General features: G+C 41.4%; 1 protein-coding gene across 2 annotated transcripts in view; it reads right to left on the minus strand.

Annotated features, from left to right (window-relative positions):
- LOC109902135 (mannosyl-oligosaccharide 1,2-alpha-mannosidase IA) overlaps positions 1 to 19,248 on the minus strand; it is a 216,129-nt gene that overhangs the window by 52,271 nt on the left and 144,610 nt on the right. For both annotated transcript variants that reach the window (XM_031786607.1, XM_031786606.1), the window contains exon 4: positions 7,322 to 7,402. In XM_031786607.1, coding sequence (XP_031642467.1) covers positions 7,322 to 7,402 — 81 coding nt within the window. The remainder of the gene's footprint in view (positions 1 to 7,321; positions 7,403 to 19,248) is intronic.

Here is a 19,248-nt window from a genome sequence, read left to right on the forward strand (position 1 = left end):
TGCAGAATGTCCTCCAGTGAAACTGGTTCTGCTGTCCCATAATAAACTCAGAAAAAAATGTAACGTCTGGACTGCGGGCTTGCAGGCCTGTTGTGAGGCAGGTCTTCACCAGACATCACCGGCAACAACGTTGCCTATGGGCACAAACCTACCGTCGCTGGACCAGACAGGACTGGCAAAAAGTGCTCTACACTTACGAATCGCAGTTTTGCCCAGGGGTGATGGTCGGATTCGCGTTTATCGTCGAAGGAATGAGCATTACACCGAGGCCTGTACTCTGGAGCGGGTTTGGAGGTCGATTTGGAGGTGGAGGGTCCGGCATGGTCTGGGGCGGTGTGTCACAGCATCATTGGACTCAGCTTGTTGTCATTGCAGGCAATCTCAATGTTGTGTGTTACAGGCAAGACATCCTCCTCCCTCATGTGTTACCCTTCCTGCAGGCTCATCCTGACATGACCCTCCAGCATGACAATGCCACCAGCCATACTGCTCGTTCTGTGCGTGATTTCCTGCAAGACAGGAATGTCAGTGTTCTGCCATGGCCAGCGAAGAGCCCGGATCTCAATCCCATTGAGCACGTCTGGGACCTGTTGGATCAGAGGGTGAGGGCTAGGGCCATTCCCCCAGAAATGTCCAGGAACTTGCAGGTGCCTTGGTGGAAGAGTGGAGTAACACCTCACAGCAAGAACTGTCAAATCTGGTGCATTCCATGAGGAGGAGATGCACTGCAGTACTTAATGCAGCTGGTGGCCACACCAGATACTGACCACAACTTTTGATTTTGACCCCACCTTTGTTCAGGGACACATTATTCAATTTCTGTTAGTCACATGTCTGTGAAACTTGTTCAGTTTATGTATCTTGTTATGTTCATACAAATATTTACACATGTTAAGTTTGCTGAAAATAAACACAGTTGACAGTGAGTGAGATGTTTCTTTTTTTGCTGAGTTTATGTCCACACCAGGGTTTCCATTAGGAACATGTTGCAGCGGACATTTGACCGGCAGCAATTTAATTTCCTGGACATTTAAGAAATGTACTGGATCCATATGCATTGGTTGAATAACATAATTGGGATTTCAACCCACGGTTCTCAGAATGACTGTAACGGTTCTCTTGTGGTGAAAGAGAGTCGGACCAAAATGCAGCGTGATGATGATTCATGATATTTTAATGAAGGAAAAAACTATACATGAAGAAACTACAAAACAATGAAATGTGAAAACCGAAACAGCCCTATCTGGTGCAAACACAGAGACAGGAACAATCACCCACAAACACACAGTGAAACTCAGGCTATCTAAATATGGTTCCCAATCAGAGACAATGACTAACACCTGCCTCTGATTGAGAACCATATCAGGCCAGACATAGAAATAGACAAACTAGACAATGAAACATAGAATGCCCACTCAGCTCACACCCTGACCAACCAAAACATAGAAATATACAAAGTAAACTATGGTCAGGGTGTGACAATGACAGAAATAAAATGATCGTAACAGAACATCCAACTCGGATGCAATGGCGCGCGTCATTCTTACCGAATTCTGATGAGCAATTTGTAGACGTTAGAATACATCGGCAGAACGTCCATAAGGATAGGGGAAGCTAATCTTTCCCTGAAGTAAATTTTATTAAATTGCCAAAATTATATAGCCTTATTAGCTTACTCCTATCTATATAGAAATAAATAAAATCATTCAAAATAGGCTACTACAGAAAGAAATGTTTTGGCCACAGAGGATCATTAGCTTCTTTAATTAAAAAAAATTGCATAGGGCATTCAATTTTGGAAGAGTGCGCGGCAAAAACCAAATAGATGATTGTTGAGTTGCGACTGTCAGTGAAAAGCAGAGAGACCCAGGCAAGCATATCTCCAAAATGTAAAAATATAATTGTGGAAAAACTGTTTGTCTTTTAGTCTGCCATATTCCCGATGAGTGTGCATAATTCCTCCATCTTTATCATTGGGTCAATGACACTGTCATTGGGTCAATGACACTTTTGTTTTCTAGGACAATAATTTTCTCCTCCAGATTAGATGGACGTCACATTGAATTTGTCTCTGCTTTTCATAGGCCTAACATATGGATATTTTTATTGATCTGTTTGTCATTGTGAGGAGAGTTGGCTACCCTGTAATTTTTGTCGTATCAAAAAGATTCTACTGTCTCCAGTCACATAAAGTGTAGGAGAATTGCATGAAATGTGTTTGTAAAAGGTCAACATTTCCCTGTGCAAAGGACAAGAAATGTAGGCGATCTGATATAGCCTAGGCCTACTCTAAGCCACTATGCGCAGCATTAAATAGTACCTTCTGAGAACAGTAATCGAGTTATATATGCACTGCACTCGATCACTGTTCTCAAAAAAGACTATTCAATGCAGCGCATAGTGGCTCTTTTTGATACGACAAAAATTACAGGGTAGCCAACTCTCCTCACAATGACAAACAGATCAATAAAAATATCCATATGTTAGGCCTATGAAAAGCAGAGACAAATTCAATGTGACGTCCAAATCTTGACTATCCGATCGAATCATCACATTGGGAATAGTAGGCTCTCTTTACCTATGTCTGCAAATGCGAGGATGCATGGAATGCATTAATATAAAGATGCATTTTTATGGTGAATATTAGCTTCCCCAAACTTCCAACCCACACAGCGCCTATGTTAGAATAACTGCCCACATTTACTTTTCCTCAGTCAACAAGACAAGTAAACGCCCAGCAAAATCAATAGCCTGTGTCAATCTACTATATCCCCCATTGTAGAAAAGTTGACCTATTCTATTGGTTAGATGTCATTCTGTGCTGGAAAGAATAGCCTTTTCCAAACAGATTCTGGGACAGTTGTGGGACGATAGATTCCAAATTCATACAACCAGTATGCCTAGGCTACATTAAAAACAAAAACAAAATCGTTAAAAAGCAATAAGGTTCATGCAACGGATCAGAATGTTAAGCATAAATTGTTGCTAAACAAGTATTTCTTCAAATTATAAACACAGTAATGCCGCTATGCGCTAATGTTCCTTCCGTTATGCAATTAAGCAGGAAAACGCCATTGTGAGCTGTTTCATGTGACAGAGATGAAAATATCCGTTAGGAAATGAGGTAAGATCTAAACATGCAACAATTAGCAGGGGTTGCTAATATGATTAGGATTGTGCATTTGGCTAATGGACAATGCAAGAAAGTTGATTTTGAAAACCAATAACTACTGGTTTCAATAGTATATGGAAGTCTTTATAAAATAATTGCCTGCAAGTTTAGTTGGATTTTGGCTAGGCTACTTTGAAGCATGGTAAGATATTCCTCATAATATATAGTCAAATGTTCAAGTTCCAAACAATGAAGTATCTGTTTTCTCATTGCAAAGTGGTGTGTGACGTACTGAATCCTGCCTAGTTGCCTATGCACTTAAATGGCGAATAGGGAGCCTGCTTCGATTACCAGTTGATAAATAAAAATAGTAGCTCTTTTTAATCGTGGCCATAGTTTTTTTGTTGTTGTTTTTTTTTTACACTCAATTGCCTTTAGAATTGTTGTGCAAAATGACTGTGTTTATTAAAGCACATGTTTCAGTCCACTATCAACAAACAGCTGTTTGAGCTGCAACAGCATCTCTTGTGCTACATCGACTGTTATTTCAATCAGTGAATATGCTAAAACACATTATTTCGCAATGGGATTGGCCGGCGGCAATTTTATTTATTGGATTTTCATTTTTTGTGTGTGTGTGTGGGGGGGGTTGGCTAACGGAAACCCTGGTACACACACACACACACACACACACACACACACACACACACACACACACACACACACACACACACACACACACACAAACACACACACCTGTACGGATCCCCCCTGTTCACTGTCTAAAGTGATTTACGTTCCCTGCTAACTTCCAGGAAAAAGTGGCTTCTCAATTTGCCTCTCTTATCATGTGTGGAGGGAAAAGCAGGAGAAGAGGGGTGGCGGTTGGAGACGGATCAAATAAATATCGCTCCGGGAGACCCGTCGTGGGCCAGGCAGTGTGTAATGGGATGGCACACTGTAACACAAAAGCACTACACAACCTCAAACGAAGAATGTGAGGGAGAACACACTTCTGTACTTCACTGTACTTCACACATATGATGTCCAAATTAGGACTTAATATTACAAGACGTAGCATGTAGAGGTAACTGCCAAAATAATGGAAACACTTGAGTTAATGAGGGATACAAAGCATATTGAACGCAGCCGTTTCCACACAAGTGTGTTTCCTGAGTTAATAAGTGTCGTCATGTATAAAAATGCTGGGCAGGCCATTATTTTGGCTACCATGACGATGGATAACAATGCCCCCATCCACAGGGCTCGAGTGGCCACCGAATGGTTTGATGAGCATGAAAACGATGTAAACCATTTGCCTCAGTCACCAGATCTCAACACTTACGAGAGATTATGGAGCGGCGCCTGACACAGTGCATTCCACCACCATCAACAAAACGCCAAATGATGGAATTTCTTGTGGAAGAATGGTGTCACGTCCCTCCAATGGAGTTCCAGACACTTGTAGAATCTATGCCAAGATGCGTTGTAGCTGTTCTGGCTCATGGTGGCCCAAAACCCTATTGAGACAATATGTTGGTGTTTCCTTTATATTGGCAGCAGTGGACGTCAGTGATGTTTAACATTTTTTTTATGAGCATTTCCTTATTTCTATTACATTATATTAGCTGACTGTCATTCATATTCCATTCACCCAGTTCAATGTAACAGTGATAGGTTTAGGCTACTACATGATACTCAAAATGTTCCTATGCCCATCATGAGGTTGCAATAACCTAGCCTATGAATGAAAGTTTACAACGTAGGTGCACACAGGTCGAGAGAAAAATTTGAGGAGGCATGGACAGACAGTGACACATTCAATACCGCCTTGCACACTCTTGCCTGCATCTAGCTGATATAGGGTGTAATCATTAGTCCAACAGTTGCAAACGAGAGTTTCTATTGGACAAATTTAGGTATGTTTATATCCATTTTGTTCCATTTCAGAAACATTTTTCAACAGTATAGTCAGAATGAATACACCCCTGATCACAAGTAAACACAGTTCACTTTCATAAAAGCCACGTTGTATTCCTTCTCGCATCTATGCGCTCTCCTCCTGTCATCTTTTCCCTTCGTCGCTTGTGGGCGTCAATGCACAACACATCAGCTGTACGTGACCAAGCGAAAAAACCTTTCCAAACCAAATCATATCATAACTGCTACACGCAGCCTACATTGTTGTCACCATATTAGCAAAAGTATTGTCATAGTCAACATAGCTAATAGAACTAACATGTTAGTAAACCTGCTACAATCATACAGTAATGTTACAGTGTACAGTCAGTAAGCAGTTTAGCACTTACACTGGCGGGCCCCGGTGGCAATACATTTGTAAAACCAAATTTACCTAGACTTGGATGAGTTCCTGTGTTGTGTTGGATAGTCATAGCCAGCTAGCTAATATAGCTAAACCAGCGAGCTGCATTTGCTATCTTAGTAAGGGAAACTGAAAGTGAAAAAAATGTATGAAATATCTCTCTCTCGCTCTCTTGCTTCTCCTTCATTTAGGAATAAATGTATTTGTTAAAAGCTATTCAACTATTTTCTTTCTCTCTCTTTGAGTCAACTACTCAACACATGTTATGCACTGCAGTGCTAGCTAGCTGTATCTTATGCTTTCAGTACTAGATTCATTCTCTGATCCTTTGATTGGGTGGACAACATGTCAATTCATGCTGCAAGAGCTGTGATACGGTGGAGGATGTCCTCCGGAAGTTGTCATAATTACTGTGTAAGTCTATGAAAGGGGATGAGAACCATGAGGTTTTGTATTGAAGTCAATGTACCCAGAGGAGGGTGGAAGTTAGCTGTCCTACACCATGGTACTACCCTACAATGTGCTGTTGAGGCTACTGTAGACCATCATTGCAAAATAGTATGTTTTAATCAATGATTTGTAGTGATTATATTTAGTGTTGTTTTATCTAAAAAGGAAAAGAATGGAGCATCTGAAAATCACTGAGAAGGATGGTCCTCCCCGTCCTCCTCTGAGGAGCCTCCACTGATTGGCAGTTACCTTGTACAGTATGTCCTAATATGAACTTACAGCAGCGAGAAATGGCACAGAAAACAAACACAGATGCCAGTGTGATCTCTAATGTAGCTTGAGGAGTGACAGACTATGAGAAGGGATTTAAGGGCTGGATGTAAGGGCTGCCTATAGCAATTTTATTCATCTGATCACATTTGCATTTCACAAGGTGAATTTAAAGTGCATTTGACAACGTCTAATCAGATTCTATCCTCATCGCAAAAACACGAGAGAGAAATGAAGGAAGATATGAGGAAAGCTTCCTAGGCAAACAGACAATTTGTTTGCCAACTTTTGATTAATTTGAACATTTACACTGCATGCCCTTTCAAAGAGCAATTTACTATAAGAAGTAAAACCATTAATAATTGCAATGGGTATAACCAATGATGACAGTTGTGTGTGAATGAATTTAAGCTTAAGCAACAGGCATCCACACCAAAAATCAAAACTGAGCTTAGTGCTATGTGGGCTATATGGTGATATAATTTGACAATATTGATTTTACACGCAGTTTTTTTCCACATGTATTCATATTTCATGAACATTCCACCGAAGAGCAATGTTGTGCTTTCTCTCCCTGACTCACTCAGCCTCCAAATCAATGTCCATTAAAGCCGACTCATATGTCACTGGATTTGTTTTCCATTCATTTGGCATCAGCATGGATTGTTCCCACTTCATCTGAGCAGCCTAGAGCACCATGTCATGTACCATGCTTGGGCAGATGCTATTTTAAAATGGCATGCTTGACCTCCACTCTGTTCATATTACATTGGTAATAATAGATTGGTAATGCAGACTATCACATGTGGGTGAGTGCAGATGTGTGCCTGCAGTGTATGTCTGTGACAGTCATGTGGTCATGCTGGGAAAAGGGCATGCAGGAGTTGTGAGCTGAGTAATGTTTTATACACTGTGTCTATGTGATGAGAAGTCCTGTTTCCCTGTGTGTGTGTGTGTGTGTGTGTGTGTGTGTGTGTGTGTGTGTGTGTGTGTGTGTGTGTGTGTGTGTGTGTGTGTGTGTGTGTGTGTGTGTATGTTTTATGACTTTGTAACATTATTCCACACAACTTCTTCATCATTCAAACCGCAGGGTCAAATCTCAATAATAAAGGAAGAGACATGTTGTTCCTGCATGGAGGGGAATAATAGACATTGATGAATCTTACCTCCTCTCCCGTCAGGTAGTACGCAGAGAGCAGCCCACCGACGTAACGGATATTCACCTCGAAGAGAGAAGCCTCGCCGTTCTGTAAGAGAGATCACACGGTATCAGAGTTGGAATTCCCCCGTTCAGGACACAGCCCAATCTCATAAATGACTAGTCAAAATCACTCGTATTTCTACCAACAGTCACATGGCAACACCAACCAATCAGCCGTGTGACGATATAGAGTTTAAAAACATAATCAATAATTAATCAACCTAAATATTTAATTGAGCAATAATAATGAATGACATTTTGATGTTTGCGCTTTTGAGCCAAAGAAACACGTAAGAAATCCATATGTGAAGATCTCTTCACCGTGATAAAGGTGATACAAATGAATGGCCAACGTGTTGCCCATTGAAAACAGTGGAGTTATACATAGTGTTTTACAGTAGCAGTTAGCTAGAGAGTAGGCTTGTACCATCTTAGAACTAGTAACGCTTCCCATCCATAGCCCTATAAGATTCCATTTATATACGTTAAATAAAGACTCTAGAAAGGAATATTTCAATAAAGCCAGGGAAGAGAGTCAAAGGCTTGCGATAATGTTCGCTGCATTCTACTCACTCTCATGTCTAAGGATGTTTCGAACCACGGGGAGACTGTCGATTCTCCTCTGGTAGCCTTAGAAAATATACACCGTATAGTTCATTGATGACTCTCCACTCTTAACTCTTTTTCGTGTTTTCTCATCACATCGCCGTCTTTCCTATTCTCTTTGTTGTGAGTTCCAGGATTTGAAAGTGGCAAAACGGTGCTAGGCTTTCCTTTTCCATCTCCTGTTATGTCTGGTTCAACACAACTATCCAGGACAGGATGGTGCAACTGGGTTAAGATTAAGCTGTCAGAATACACCATCTCAGAGTGCAATTAGTGCTCTGTCAAATCTATTATTATAGCTCCTGGAGCGATTTGCTGTTCGCCAACGTCAGACAGAGTTTATCAGCGCACTGCTCCATATGTTATGGGAATTAAGTTAAGAGGTGTTAAGCACTAACACGTGTCCCTGAATGAGATGGCGGTATGTCACCATAATTACAGGCACTCATTCTCGCTCGAGGTTGAGGTGACGATGGTGCTTATTGACTTGGAGGCCCCTCAAGAAGGAAATTGCCATCTCAAGAAGCCACGATAAGGAAAGTGTAATTGGGTGCTACTGGAGAGGGTAATTACATCCAATCTGGAACCTGAGTAAAGATGTGGAGCGACTCTATCGTTTTCCACTATACATTTGTACACACTGTATGAGAAACTCACAAAGTAGTCATGTACTTTGAAAACGTTTTCAAGAGATGAGTGTTTGACATTCTACAAAGTTGTTCAATTCTAGTCTTACACTTTGTAATTATTAGGTAATGACTACCGGGCTAATTTGCGACTGAGAAGTTGGCCACTTTTCTTTCAAGACAGTTTAACCAGTTAAATTCTGTAAGACAAACTGCCAATCCTCTGCCATGGTGACCCAGCAGAGGTGTCTTACCAACCCGTAGAGGAGTGGCCGCTCTATAATGGACCTAAAATGGTGGTGATTAGGGACAGACTTTTCATTTGTCACCAGTGATGGTGGCAATTTGGCAAGGACAGCCATATGGTACAATGAGGGGAATGTAACGGTGATTACGGTTCAACTGATCTGGCTCATGCTACCAAATACAAGCCACTCTTCAAACGTCTCATGAAAGTTCATTTAGTATGAGTGGCTTATTCCAGAGGCTTCGATGCTGTTGGGTCCATTAATAACAAAATTCTATTATACAAGACTTTCAAAAACATTTCATTAAAATACATTTTTGTGCTTAATTTGCTATTTGTTCTGCCAGATGTTTTCCAGTCATATATTTCCCAATATAACACTGTTAATTTGCATCACAGGGAATTATTAGGTCTTGCATCTGTGTTCCAAGACCACACACTCTCCACTGCAAACAAAGCAGATCACCTTGGGGAAGCTCAACGCTAAAACCCACGGTAACCACTTCAACTGAAGAAAAAAAAGTGTGATTTAAATCTCAGCATCACACACATACAGTATTGTCATGGGAGAAACAATAAAAAACAAATAAATCCAAAATCTCCCCAGAAGGCTTTTCACGGGAATAAATAAAAAGCAATGTGTGCATATCTAATTGCTCCACTTTTCCAGTGCTGTGCAGAGTGGAAAATAAACTCAGGTGAAAGAAGGAATAAAGGCAAGCCTGTTGTTTATAATTCCCTGCCTTTCTCTCCTCCCTCTGCTCAGCAGTGCGTCTAATTAGAAGACAACACAGGGCTGTCAGAGTTAACACGCCAGCTCTAACTGCCTCGGTTTCTGCCACCCAGAAGACCTTTCTGCTTTTGATCCTCGCTCTATTGTAAGAGCACCCCCACCTCCAGTACTGTACATACTGTATATAGAAGGAGATGCACTATTCAACTAAATGATTCTTCTGGGATCGGGCTGTGTCATACATATTTGGTCAGCCGGTTAATGTCATGCAAAAGACTGCCGGTCTCACGGTAATTGATCGTTAATCAACATAAACCTGTTTGGCGTCTCCAGGCCGCCACACATACAAGCCGCTGATGCGCGCCTTTATAATATCTACATTTTTTTTAAAGTCTAATAAATCAACTGAATATACACCATCACAATACATGCATGATTTATTTTAAGCAGGTCAATAGAAACATTATGATATGAAGAAAATGTATTTCAGAAGAACAGAATGTGAGTTGGCCTACTGTATGGCTATGTGCCATGCCATAGGCAGTAGGCTTGTTCATTTAGCAGACCAGATATGCTTATAAGCCCAGTGCCATTATTTTATATTATATGATTAGGTTGCATGAATTCATAGTAAGAAGAATATAATTGAACTTAGCTGAATTAAATAGAAATGATATTTTTCCCATTCCGGAGCAAGATTGTGCACACTGTATGAAGTGGCTATGTTGAGCATAAAAATAATTACTTGAAACAGGACCTACAGTATACTCTAGATCTATAGTTATTTGGCAACTTTAGTTGTGAATGATACAAACCTTAGAATGCCTTAGAAATCAAAAGATAAACTCAGATCCGGGCTCTTCGCTGGCCATGACAGAACACTGACATTCCTGTCTTGCAGGAAATCACGCACAGAACGAGCAGTATGGCTAGTGGCATTGTCATGCTGCAGGGTCATGTCAGGATGAGCCTGCAGGAAGGGTACCACATGAGGGAGGAGAATGTCTTGCCTGTAACACACAGCGTTGAGATTGCCTGCAATGACAACAAGCTGAGTCCGATGATGCTGTGACACACTGCCCCAGACCATGACGGACCCTCCACCTCCAAATTGATCCTGCTCCAGAGTACAGGCCTCGGTGTAACGCTCATTCCTTTGACGATAAACGCAAATCCATCCATCACCCCTGGTGAGACAAAACCGCGACTCGTCAGTGAAGAGCACTATTTGCCAGGTCCTGTCTGGTCCAGCGACGGTGGGTTTGTGCCCATCGGTGACATTGTTGCCGGTGATGTCTGGTGAGGACCTGCCTTACAACAGGCCTACAAGCCCTCAGTCCAGCCTCTCTCAGCCTTTTGTGGACGGTCTGAGCACTGATGGAGGGATTGTGCGTTCCTGGTGTAACTCGGCAGTTGTTGTTGCCATCCTGTACCTGTCCCGCAGGTGTGATGTTCGGATGTACCGATCCTGTACAGATGTTGTTACATGTGGTCTGCCACTGCGAGGACGATCAGCTGTCCGTCCTGTCTCCATGTAGCGCTGTCTTAGGTGTCTCACAGTACGGACATTGCAATTTATTGCCCTGGCCACATTTGCAGTCCTCATGCCTCCTTGCAGCCCTCATGCCTCCTTGCAGCATGCCTAATGCACGTTCACGCAGATGAGCAGGGACCATGGGCATTTTTCTTTTGGTGTTTTTCAGAGTCAGTAGAAAGGCCTCTTTAGTGTCCTAAGTTTTCATAACTGAGACCTTAATTGCCTACCTTCTGTAAGCTGCTAGTGTCTTAACGACTGTTCCACAGGTGCAAGTTCATTAATTGTTTATGGTTCATTGAACAAACATTGGAAACAGTGTTTAAACCCTTTACAATGAAGATCTGTGAAGTTATTTGGATTTTTACGAATTATCTTTGAAAGACAGGTTCCTGAAAAAGGGACGTTTCTTTTTTTTTTTGCTGAGTTTACATGGGATGCATGATGCGACTATAGGCTATTGATGATTTGAGAAAGTTCCTTGCCTCAGGCAGCACTCACTGTTTTCTCATGAAGTGATCATATTTTCACCCATCAGACTATTCTCAATTTAATCTTGTCTTTACTAATATGTCAAATTAGTTTCGATGTAGAACTGCTCATTATCAATTAGGCAGGAACAGGGGCAAGATTTAAAAAAAAATATGTCATCCGTATTCACTCAAATAGCGAATGGAGGCACACTTTCCTGCCGGTGTTTTCACTCATGTCATGTCGGGTAGGCTACTCTGGTTATTTCTCTGTGTGACAGGTGATATTCAGCAGAAACTCTGTATGCCATGAGCTCTCCAACCCTGTTCCTGCAGCTACCCAGTGCTTAATTTGGGAAACCAAGTGAAATCTGTTCCGGAACATTGATAGTAACTGTTGACAGCCCCTCTCTCTGCACCTGGAGAAAGGAATGAAGGAGAGACGGTAGGAGATGGAAACGCACAGTGGCAAGATATTCTGTAGCTGAAGGTAATGTGTCAGTCTATTAATTAAAAAATGCCTGATTACTTGGCTATTTAAAATCAAATACACATTCGTATGCTAACTCTGAATTTGTTCAATTTAGGGTAGACCAATTAAACACCAAATATATAGTTAAAAAAATATGTTTATCTGCCGAGCGTAATATGTGGTAGGCTATGTATTGTATAACGGCACAATCATTACTTTAATTACATTTTTCCTTGGGGTTCGGGCTCATAATAGGCCTATGCGTAATCTATTTGTGATTTGAATGAATCATCACTTTAGAAAGAACTGTCCATTTGTTGTGTTCGGCTTTGAAACAACATCCACAATGGCCATGTTTTCCATTCAGTTTCAAACTGCTGTTGAACTTCTTCCTTCAAATGGATCAATCACAGTGAGGTGAGTTTTAAAAGCACAAACTGTTTTGATGGAAAGTGTTTGATGTGATTCGATCGCATTTGCATGGATATCAGAGTGGTTAGAGGGTCAACAGAGCCCTGAGTACCAGGCCATTAGGACCTGATGGTCATTAGCCAGTTGGATACTACTTACCAACGCATGTCCACAGTGCATAAGTGGAGATGGTCCCATAGGATTTTACTGTGGTCAGGACTCATGACTGCTGGTGTGGCAGTAAAACTCACCGCAACAGCCCTAATCTCGGATTGGTTTTATATGGTCATGTCGAGTAGGTCTGACTCTTTGTCCCTCGCTGCACATTCCAAACGCAATTGGGTTATTTCATAAAGCAGCTGGCCAATAATGTAGCTACACAACAGAACATGGATCCAATGTGGACTTACACTACCGTTCAAAAGTTTGGGGTCACTTAGAAATGTTCTTGCAGCTTCATTGAATAGTACCCGCAAAACACCAGTCTCAACATCAACAGTAGAGAGGTAACCCAGTGTCTGTGTTCTTTTGCCCATCTTAATCTTTTTTTTTATTGGGCCAGTCTGAGATGTTGCTTTTTCTTTGCCACATAGAAGACCAGCATCCCGGTGTCGCCTCTTCACTGTTGATGTTGAGACTGGTGTTTTGCGGGTACTATTTAATGAAGCTGCCAGTTGAGAACTTGTGAGGTGTCTGTTTCTCACACTCTAATGTACTTGCTCAGTTGTGCGCCAGGGCCTCTCACTCCTCTTTCTATTCTTGTTAGAGCCAGCTTGCACTGTTCTGTGAAGGGAGAAGAACACAGCGTTGTACAAGATCTTCAGTTTCTTGGCAATTTCTCGCATGTAATAGCCTTCATTTCTCAGGAGAAGAATAGACTGACGAGTTTCAGAAGGAAAGGTTATTCCAATGATCAATTAGCCTTGTAAAATGCTAAACTTGGATTAGCTAACACAACGTGCCATTGGAACACAGGAGTGATGGTTGCTGATAATGAGCCTCTGTACGTCTATGTAGATATTCCATTTTTAAAAATCGTCCATTTCCAGCTACAATAGTCATTTACAACATTAACAATGTCTATACTGTATTTCTGATCAATTTTATGTTATTTTAATGTGCTTTTCTTTCAAAAACAAGGACATTTCTAAGTGGCCCCAAACTCTTGAACGGTAGTGTAAGTGCTGTGAGTGTGTGTGTTGTCAATGCTACCAGATTGGCATAAAAACAATTGTGCTATCTCCCACAGCTGTGCCAACATGCGTAAAAGGAGGTTATGAGAAAAATACATTGCTGTTGTGCCTTGTTGCTGTTCTGCTTCAGTGTACAGTGTACAATGTTGTTGTCTGTGTTTGATGCTTGCTTTTCGGTTGGTGAGCATTCAACAAAGCATGGCACAGATTTTGATCACTCGCTCTGCCAAGATTAGACTGGGACATAAGCCTGATTGGCACTTTTTTGTGCTTTCGTGTGCCAGGGGGGCAAATGAGACTGTTATCGAGGCCTGCAATGGACTGCTCAGGCACAAATATAACATTAATGGTATGATTTAATCCTAATCCGGGGCTATCAGAGCCATTGGGTACACAACACACTGCACGTCCAGACTCTAGGATTCAAACCGGTGGCAAAATCAGCACTCGGAAACCAAGCAAATAGATTCAGAGTTTTGTGGGAAGCTGAACAGACAAGCTAGTATTTAAATAAGCAATCGGGAGTAGATCACACCTAAATCAAAGTTGGTGTTAGACCGTTGGTGTTAGACCAACAGAGCTGTGATTTAACTCAACTTCACTAATTAGCAAGGATTGATTATGAAAGGGACCAATTAGGTGGTGCCACTCAGGTACTCTTTCATCCACACACTGGGAGCTGTAATTCTGCTAATACCGTTGCTGTAAACAGAAGTTCCTCAGAACTCCTTCCTTTCCTGTCACCAACAGGATGTAAAGCCAGGGCTGTTTTTGAAAATGTACAGTAATTATGGGCTTGTTTAGCATCAAGCCCATAATTAGGCTGTCCTAGACACCGGAGCTTTAATGACTAACCTCTGGACTAGAGGTCGACCGATTATGATCTTTCAACGCCGATGCCGATTATTGGAGGACAAAAACCGGTACCGATTAATCGGACGATTTTTCAATGTTTTTGTAATAATGACAATTACAACAATACTGAATGAACACTTATTTTAACTTAATATAATACATCAATAAAATCAATTTAGCCTCAAATAAACAATGAAACATGTTCAATTTGGTTTAAATAATGCAAAAACAAAGTGTTGGAGAAGAAAGTAAAAGTGCAATATGTGCCATGTAAAAAAGCTAACATTTCAGTTCCTTGCTCAGAACATGAGAACATATGAAAGTTGGTGGTTCCTTTTAACATGAGACTTCATTATTCCTAGGTAAGAGGTTAGGGTTAGGGTTAGGGTCGAACCAGGAACACATCGCACACAGCCACACTCGAAGCAGCGTTACCCATCGCTCCACAAAAGCCGCGGTCCTTGCAGCGCAAGGGGAAAAACTACTCCAAGTGTCAGAGCGAGTGACGTTTGAAACGCTATTAGCGCACACCCAGCTAACTAGTTTGCTATTTCACATTGGTTACACCAGCCATTAGGCTGATAGGCTTGAAGTCATAAACAGCGCTGTGCTTGTGAAGAGCTGCTGGCAAAACGCACAAAAGTGCGGTTTGAATGAATGATTACGAGCCTGTTGCTGCTCAGTCAGACTGCTCTATCAAATCAGACTTAATTATAACAAAATAACACACAGAAATACGAGCCTTTGGTCATTAATATGGTCGAATCCGGAAACTATCATTTCGAAAACAAAACGTTTATTATTCCAGTGAAATACGGAAACCGTTCGGTGGCATCCCTAAGTCTAAATATTCTTGTTACATTGCACAACCTTCAATGTTATGTCATAATTACGTAACATTCTGGCAAATTAGTTCGCAATGAGCCAGGCAGCCCAAACTGTTGCATATACCCTGACTCTGCGTGCAATGAACACAAGAGAAATGACACAATTTCACCTGGTTAATATTGCCTGTTAACCTGGATTAGTAGTTATAACTAGTGATTATGATTGATTGTTTTTTTGTACGATAAGTTTAATGCTAGCTAGCAACTTACCTTGGCTTCTACTGCATTCGCGTAACAGGCAGGCTCCACGTGGAGTGCATGTGGTTAGAGCGTTGGACTCGTTAACTGTTAGGTTGCAAGATTGGATCCCCTGAGCTGACAAGGTGAAAATCTGTCATTCTGCCCCTGAACAAGGCAGTTAACCCACCGTTCCTAGGCTGTCATTGAAAATAAGAATGTGTTCTTAACTGACTTGCCTAGTTAAATAAAGGTATAAAAAAAAAATAATAGTTTAAAATCGGAAATCGGCGCCCAAAAATACCGATTTCAGATTGTTATGAAAACTTGAAATTGGCCCTAATTAATCGGCCATTCCGATTAATCAGTCGACCTCTACTCTGGACCATGCTAACCAACATGGCCTGGGGAAGGTGAGCTAAGGCAAATGTTTCACCACTAAAAAGGGACACTTACAGTAAGTCATGTTGGGCCTTTACATGTTGTGACAGTCGTGTCATCGTCATAAATTCAAAGATTGGTGGATTAGTAGATGACATTACTAATTAGCTGATTAGTTAGCTGACATTGAGATAGATTGGTTTAATGACCTATAGAGTCTGAGCAAAGCATGAGGTAACTTAATTTAATTCAAGCACCTTTACGCATTTACTGTATTATCATTGAAATTGTTATATAACGGCTGCTAAAACAGGCTTCTCGAACGGAGTTAATGGAGATCGAAACAGAGTATGTGGGCCATCATTATTAGTAGGCTATGTTCCCAGTAGTGCATTATTCTAATAGGCATCAGTGGAGTGCAGCTTTTTGAACTGGAGCTGAGACACAACAAAAACACAACATATCAAAAAGGTTGTGGGTTGTTACGGGTGGGAGGACACTTTGAACTTTTTCTCTAGTCATCAAAACAACCCAGGTCAAGAGTTCATGACCTTCCTGTTTAGTCTATGTGCTTTTATCTTTTATGTAAATACTGCCTGCCATTAGACTGTTAGCGGTGGAGTAGATGTGATAGATCAGGTACTTTGATTTCAATGCAACACAACCACTCTGCTACCAGAATTCCGTTCTCTCCATGATTGAGGGGGCAATAAAGAAGGCGCCACGACAAATCACTAATGTCTTACAGGCCAATACATTACATACTCTATGAAAGTTCAGATTTCTGAAATCATCAGGGGGAAAACAATCTATCCCATATCTTATCCAACATGCATGCACCTCTCTCTCTCTCTCTCTCTCTCATTCTCTCTCTCTCTCTCTCTCTCTCTCTCTCTCTCTCATTCTCTCTCCTAGCACAATCAGACACACACCAACATATACACCCCCATGACACTGTCTGGTACCACATCTTGTACCACATCTTCACTGAATACATTATGGCAAAATAAGAGACTGGCTAATAATAAATTAATGTCACTAGGGTGATAACGCTGAATTACAGCCCATCGTCCTCCTCTATCACTCACAATCCCTCCATCTCTCCCATTATCTGGGGAGTAGAAGGCATCGGAGAGGGGGGAATTATTGAGAAAAGAAGGTTTGGCGAATGCACCTCAAAGCTGTTCTCTCTGAGTGTACACACAAAGGCACTCAGACACAAATACACACACAAACAAGAACACGACAGCAGACATGTGTCTCCAGGAGTTCACAGGCAGGGAGAACGCTCTCATAATGCAGGTCTCTCATGGGACACTCCTCCACTCTCTCTCTGTCTCTCATTCCATCTCTCCCTCCTTGTTCAGTCCATTTTTTCCCTGTGTGTGTGTGCCAATGGTACATCAGATCAATGTTTTCATACAAATCTCTAAATGGATTCCCAAGCCCTGTCACTATGCTAGCTGAAAGGCAAAAATACCATTCTGTGCTTGGGATTCAAATCTTATCATTCCTCTAATCTGATGTTCAGATGAAAATCCCATAAACACATCTGTGCAGAGTATACAATGGAAAACATTGTTTGCCATCCATCACAATGAATATCTGATCACCAACCTAATGCCATTGAGACAGTGCCAACCTCTGCCTACCTACGTCAAGAGCTAAGGCTAGAGAGGGAATTCAAACGTCACTGGTGTTACAGTAAATAACAGGACATAGTATCTGTAATAAACCACCCACACGTTGTTTTCCTCCAGCAGAGATAGGATGTCAGCAGGATGTCTTGACCTCATGGCTGGGGCATGGCATCTTCAGTCAAGCAGCCCCTCATATGATACATGCCCTCAGGTTTCAGTAGCCCTAATGACTGGAGCCCTGTGGAGCCACGTTTACAGTGGACATGAGGCCAGATCAGGTCAGCCACCAGGCCTACTGAGGTAAACAACAAGAGCTTGATCCAGATCTGCTCCTAGAGCCTAGACAGCTGCAAGGTCTACTAAGTTTGCACAGTGAGCTTCCAGAAATCAGAGATAAACAAGGGAGGAAAAACAAGTTCATACCCAAGGGTGGTCTTCTAGTTTAGAACAGCCAGGAGTCGCAGATGAACGAATATTACCTGCTTGTCTTTGGAGCAACAATTCATGTTCTGGCAGAGTAAGTGTAGGGTACAAGTATGCGATTGCTCGGGGAGATGACAAAGAGACAAGAAACATGTTGATCTGTTACATTGTTAAGAATAAAAAGCTCTAAAAGGTTTATCAAAGCATACCATGGAATGATCACATCTTACTTCATAAGCTACACATTATTAATCTGCATATGAGCTGTTTATCATATCTAGGCACTTACTGATTGCCAGAGACGCATTATGCAAATGTCCACTGGTGAACTGAGTCATCTCATACCGAAGCTTTTTTAATTGAAGTAACATGGAATTTCACACAATTAAGGCATAGTTTTGTTTGTGAATAGGGGTTCAATAAGGGCACTGCAATATGTCAATCAGTATGTAATAAATCAGGCAAATTTCTGTGGGTTTGATAAAGTGAATCCCTGCTCTCTCGGCTGACGGTCACTCTATTTTCAGATGAAAGTTTCAGGCCAGTTATACAAACTTCACTGCACAGTTTAGGCCCGAGATTCGAAGATTCCTCTGAAGTTGAATAGAACAGCTATATTCCATCATCGGCCCCCCACAGCAATTGCCAACATTTTTGGCATTTTCTAACAAAAGTCTAAATATTTGTCAACTACCGTTGAAGAAATCAATGACTGCTTTTCCGGTCAGATAATCAGATTATGTGCTTTTGATCTTTTCTGCATGACTGTATTTCATTAACCTTCTCGTAAACTGACCTCTGGGGACATTGTGAATGATATAACGCAAGTAAGAATGGTGCAGGTTTCAATTCATAATAGATACCCCCTTTCCATCTTAATAGAGACACACGTACAGTACCAGTCAAAAGTTTGGACACACCTACTCATGCAAGGGTTTTTCTTTATTTGACTCTTTTCTACACCGTAGAATAATAGTGAAAACATCAAAACTATGAAATATCACACATGGAATCATGTAGTAACCAAAAAAGTGTTAAACAAATCAAAATGTATTTTATATTTGAGATTCTTCAAAGTAGCCACCCTTTGCCTTGATGCACACTCTTGGCATTCTCTCAACCAGCTTCACCTGTAATGCGTTTCCAACAGTCTTGAAGGAGTTCCCACATATGCTGAGCACTTGTTGGCTGATTTTCCTTCACTCTGCGGTGCAACTCATCCCACACCATCTCAATT

Source organism: Oncorhynchus kisutch, linkage group LG13 (genome assembly GCF_002021735.2).
Source record: "Oncorhynchus kisutch isolate 150728-3 linkage group LG13, Okis_V2, whole genome shotgun sequence".
Classification (NCBI taxonomy): domain Eukaryota; kingdom Metazoa; phylum Chordata; class Actinopteri; order Salmoniformes; family Salmonidae; genus Oncorhynchus; species Oncorhynchus kisutch.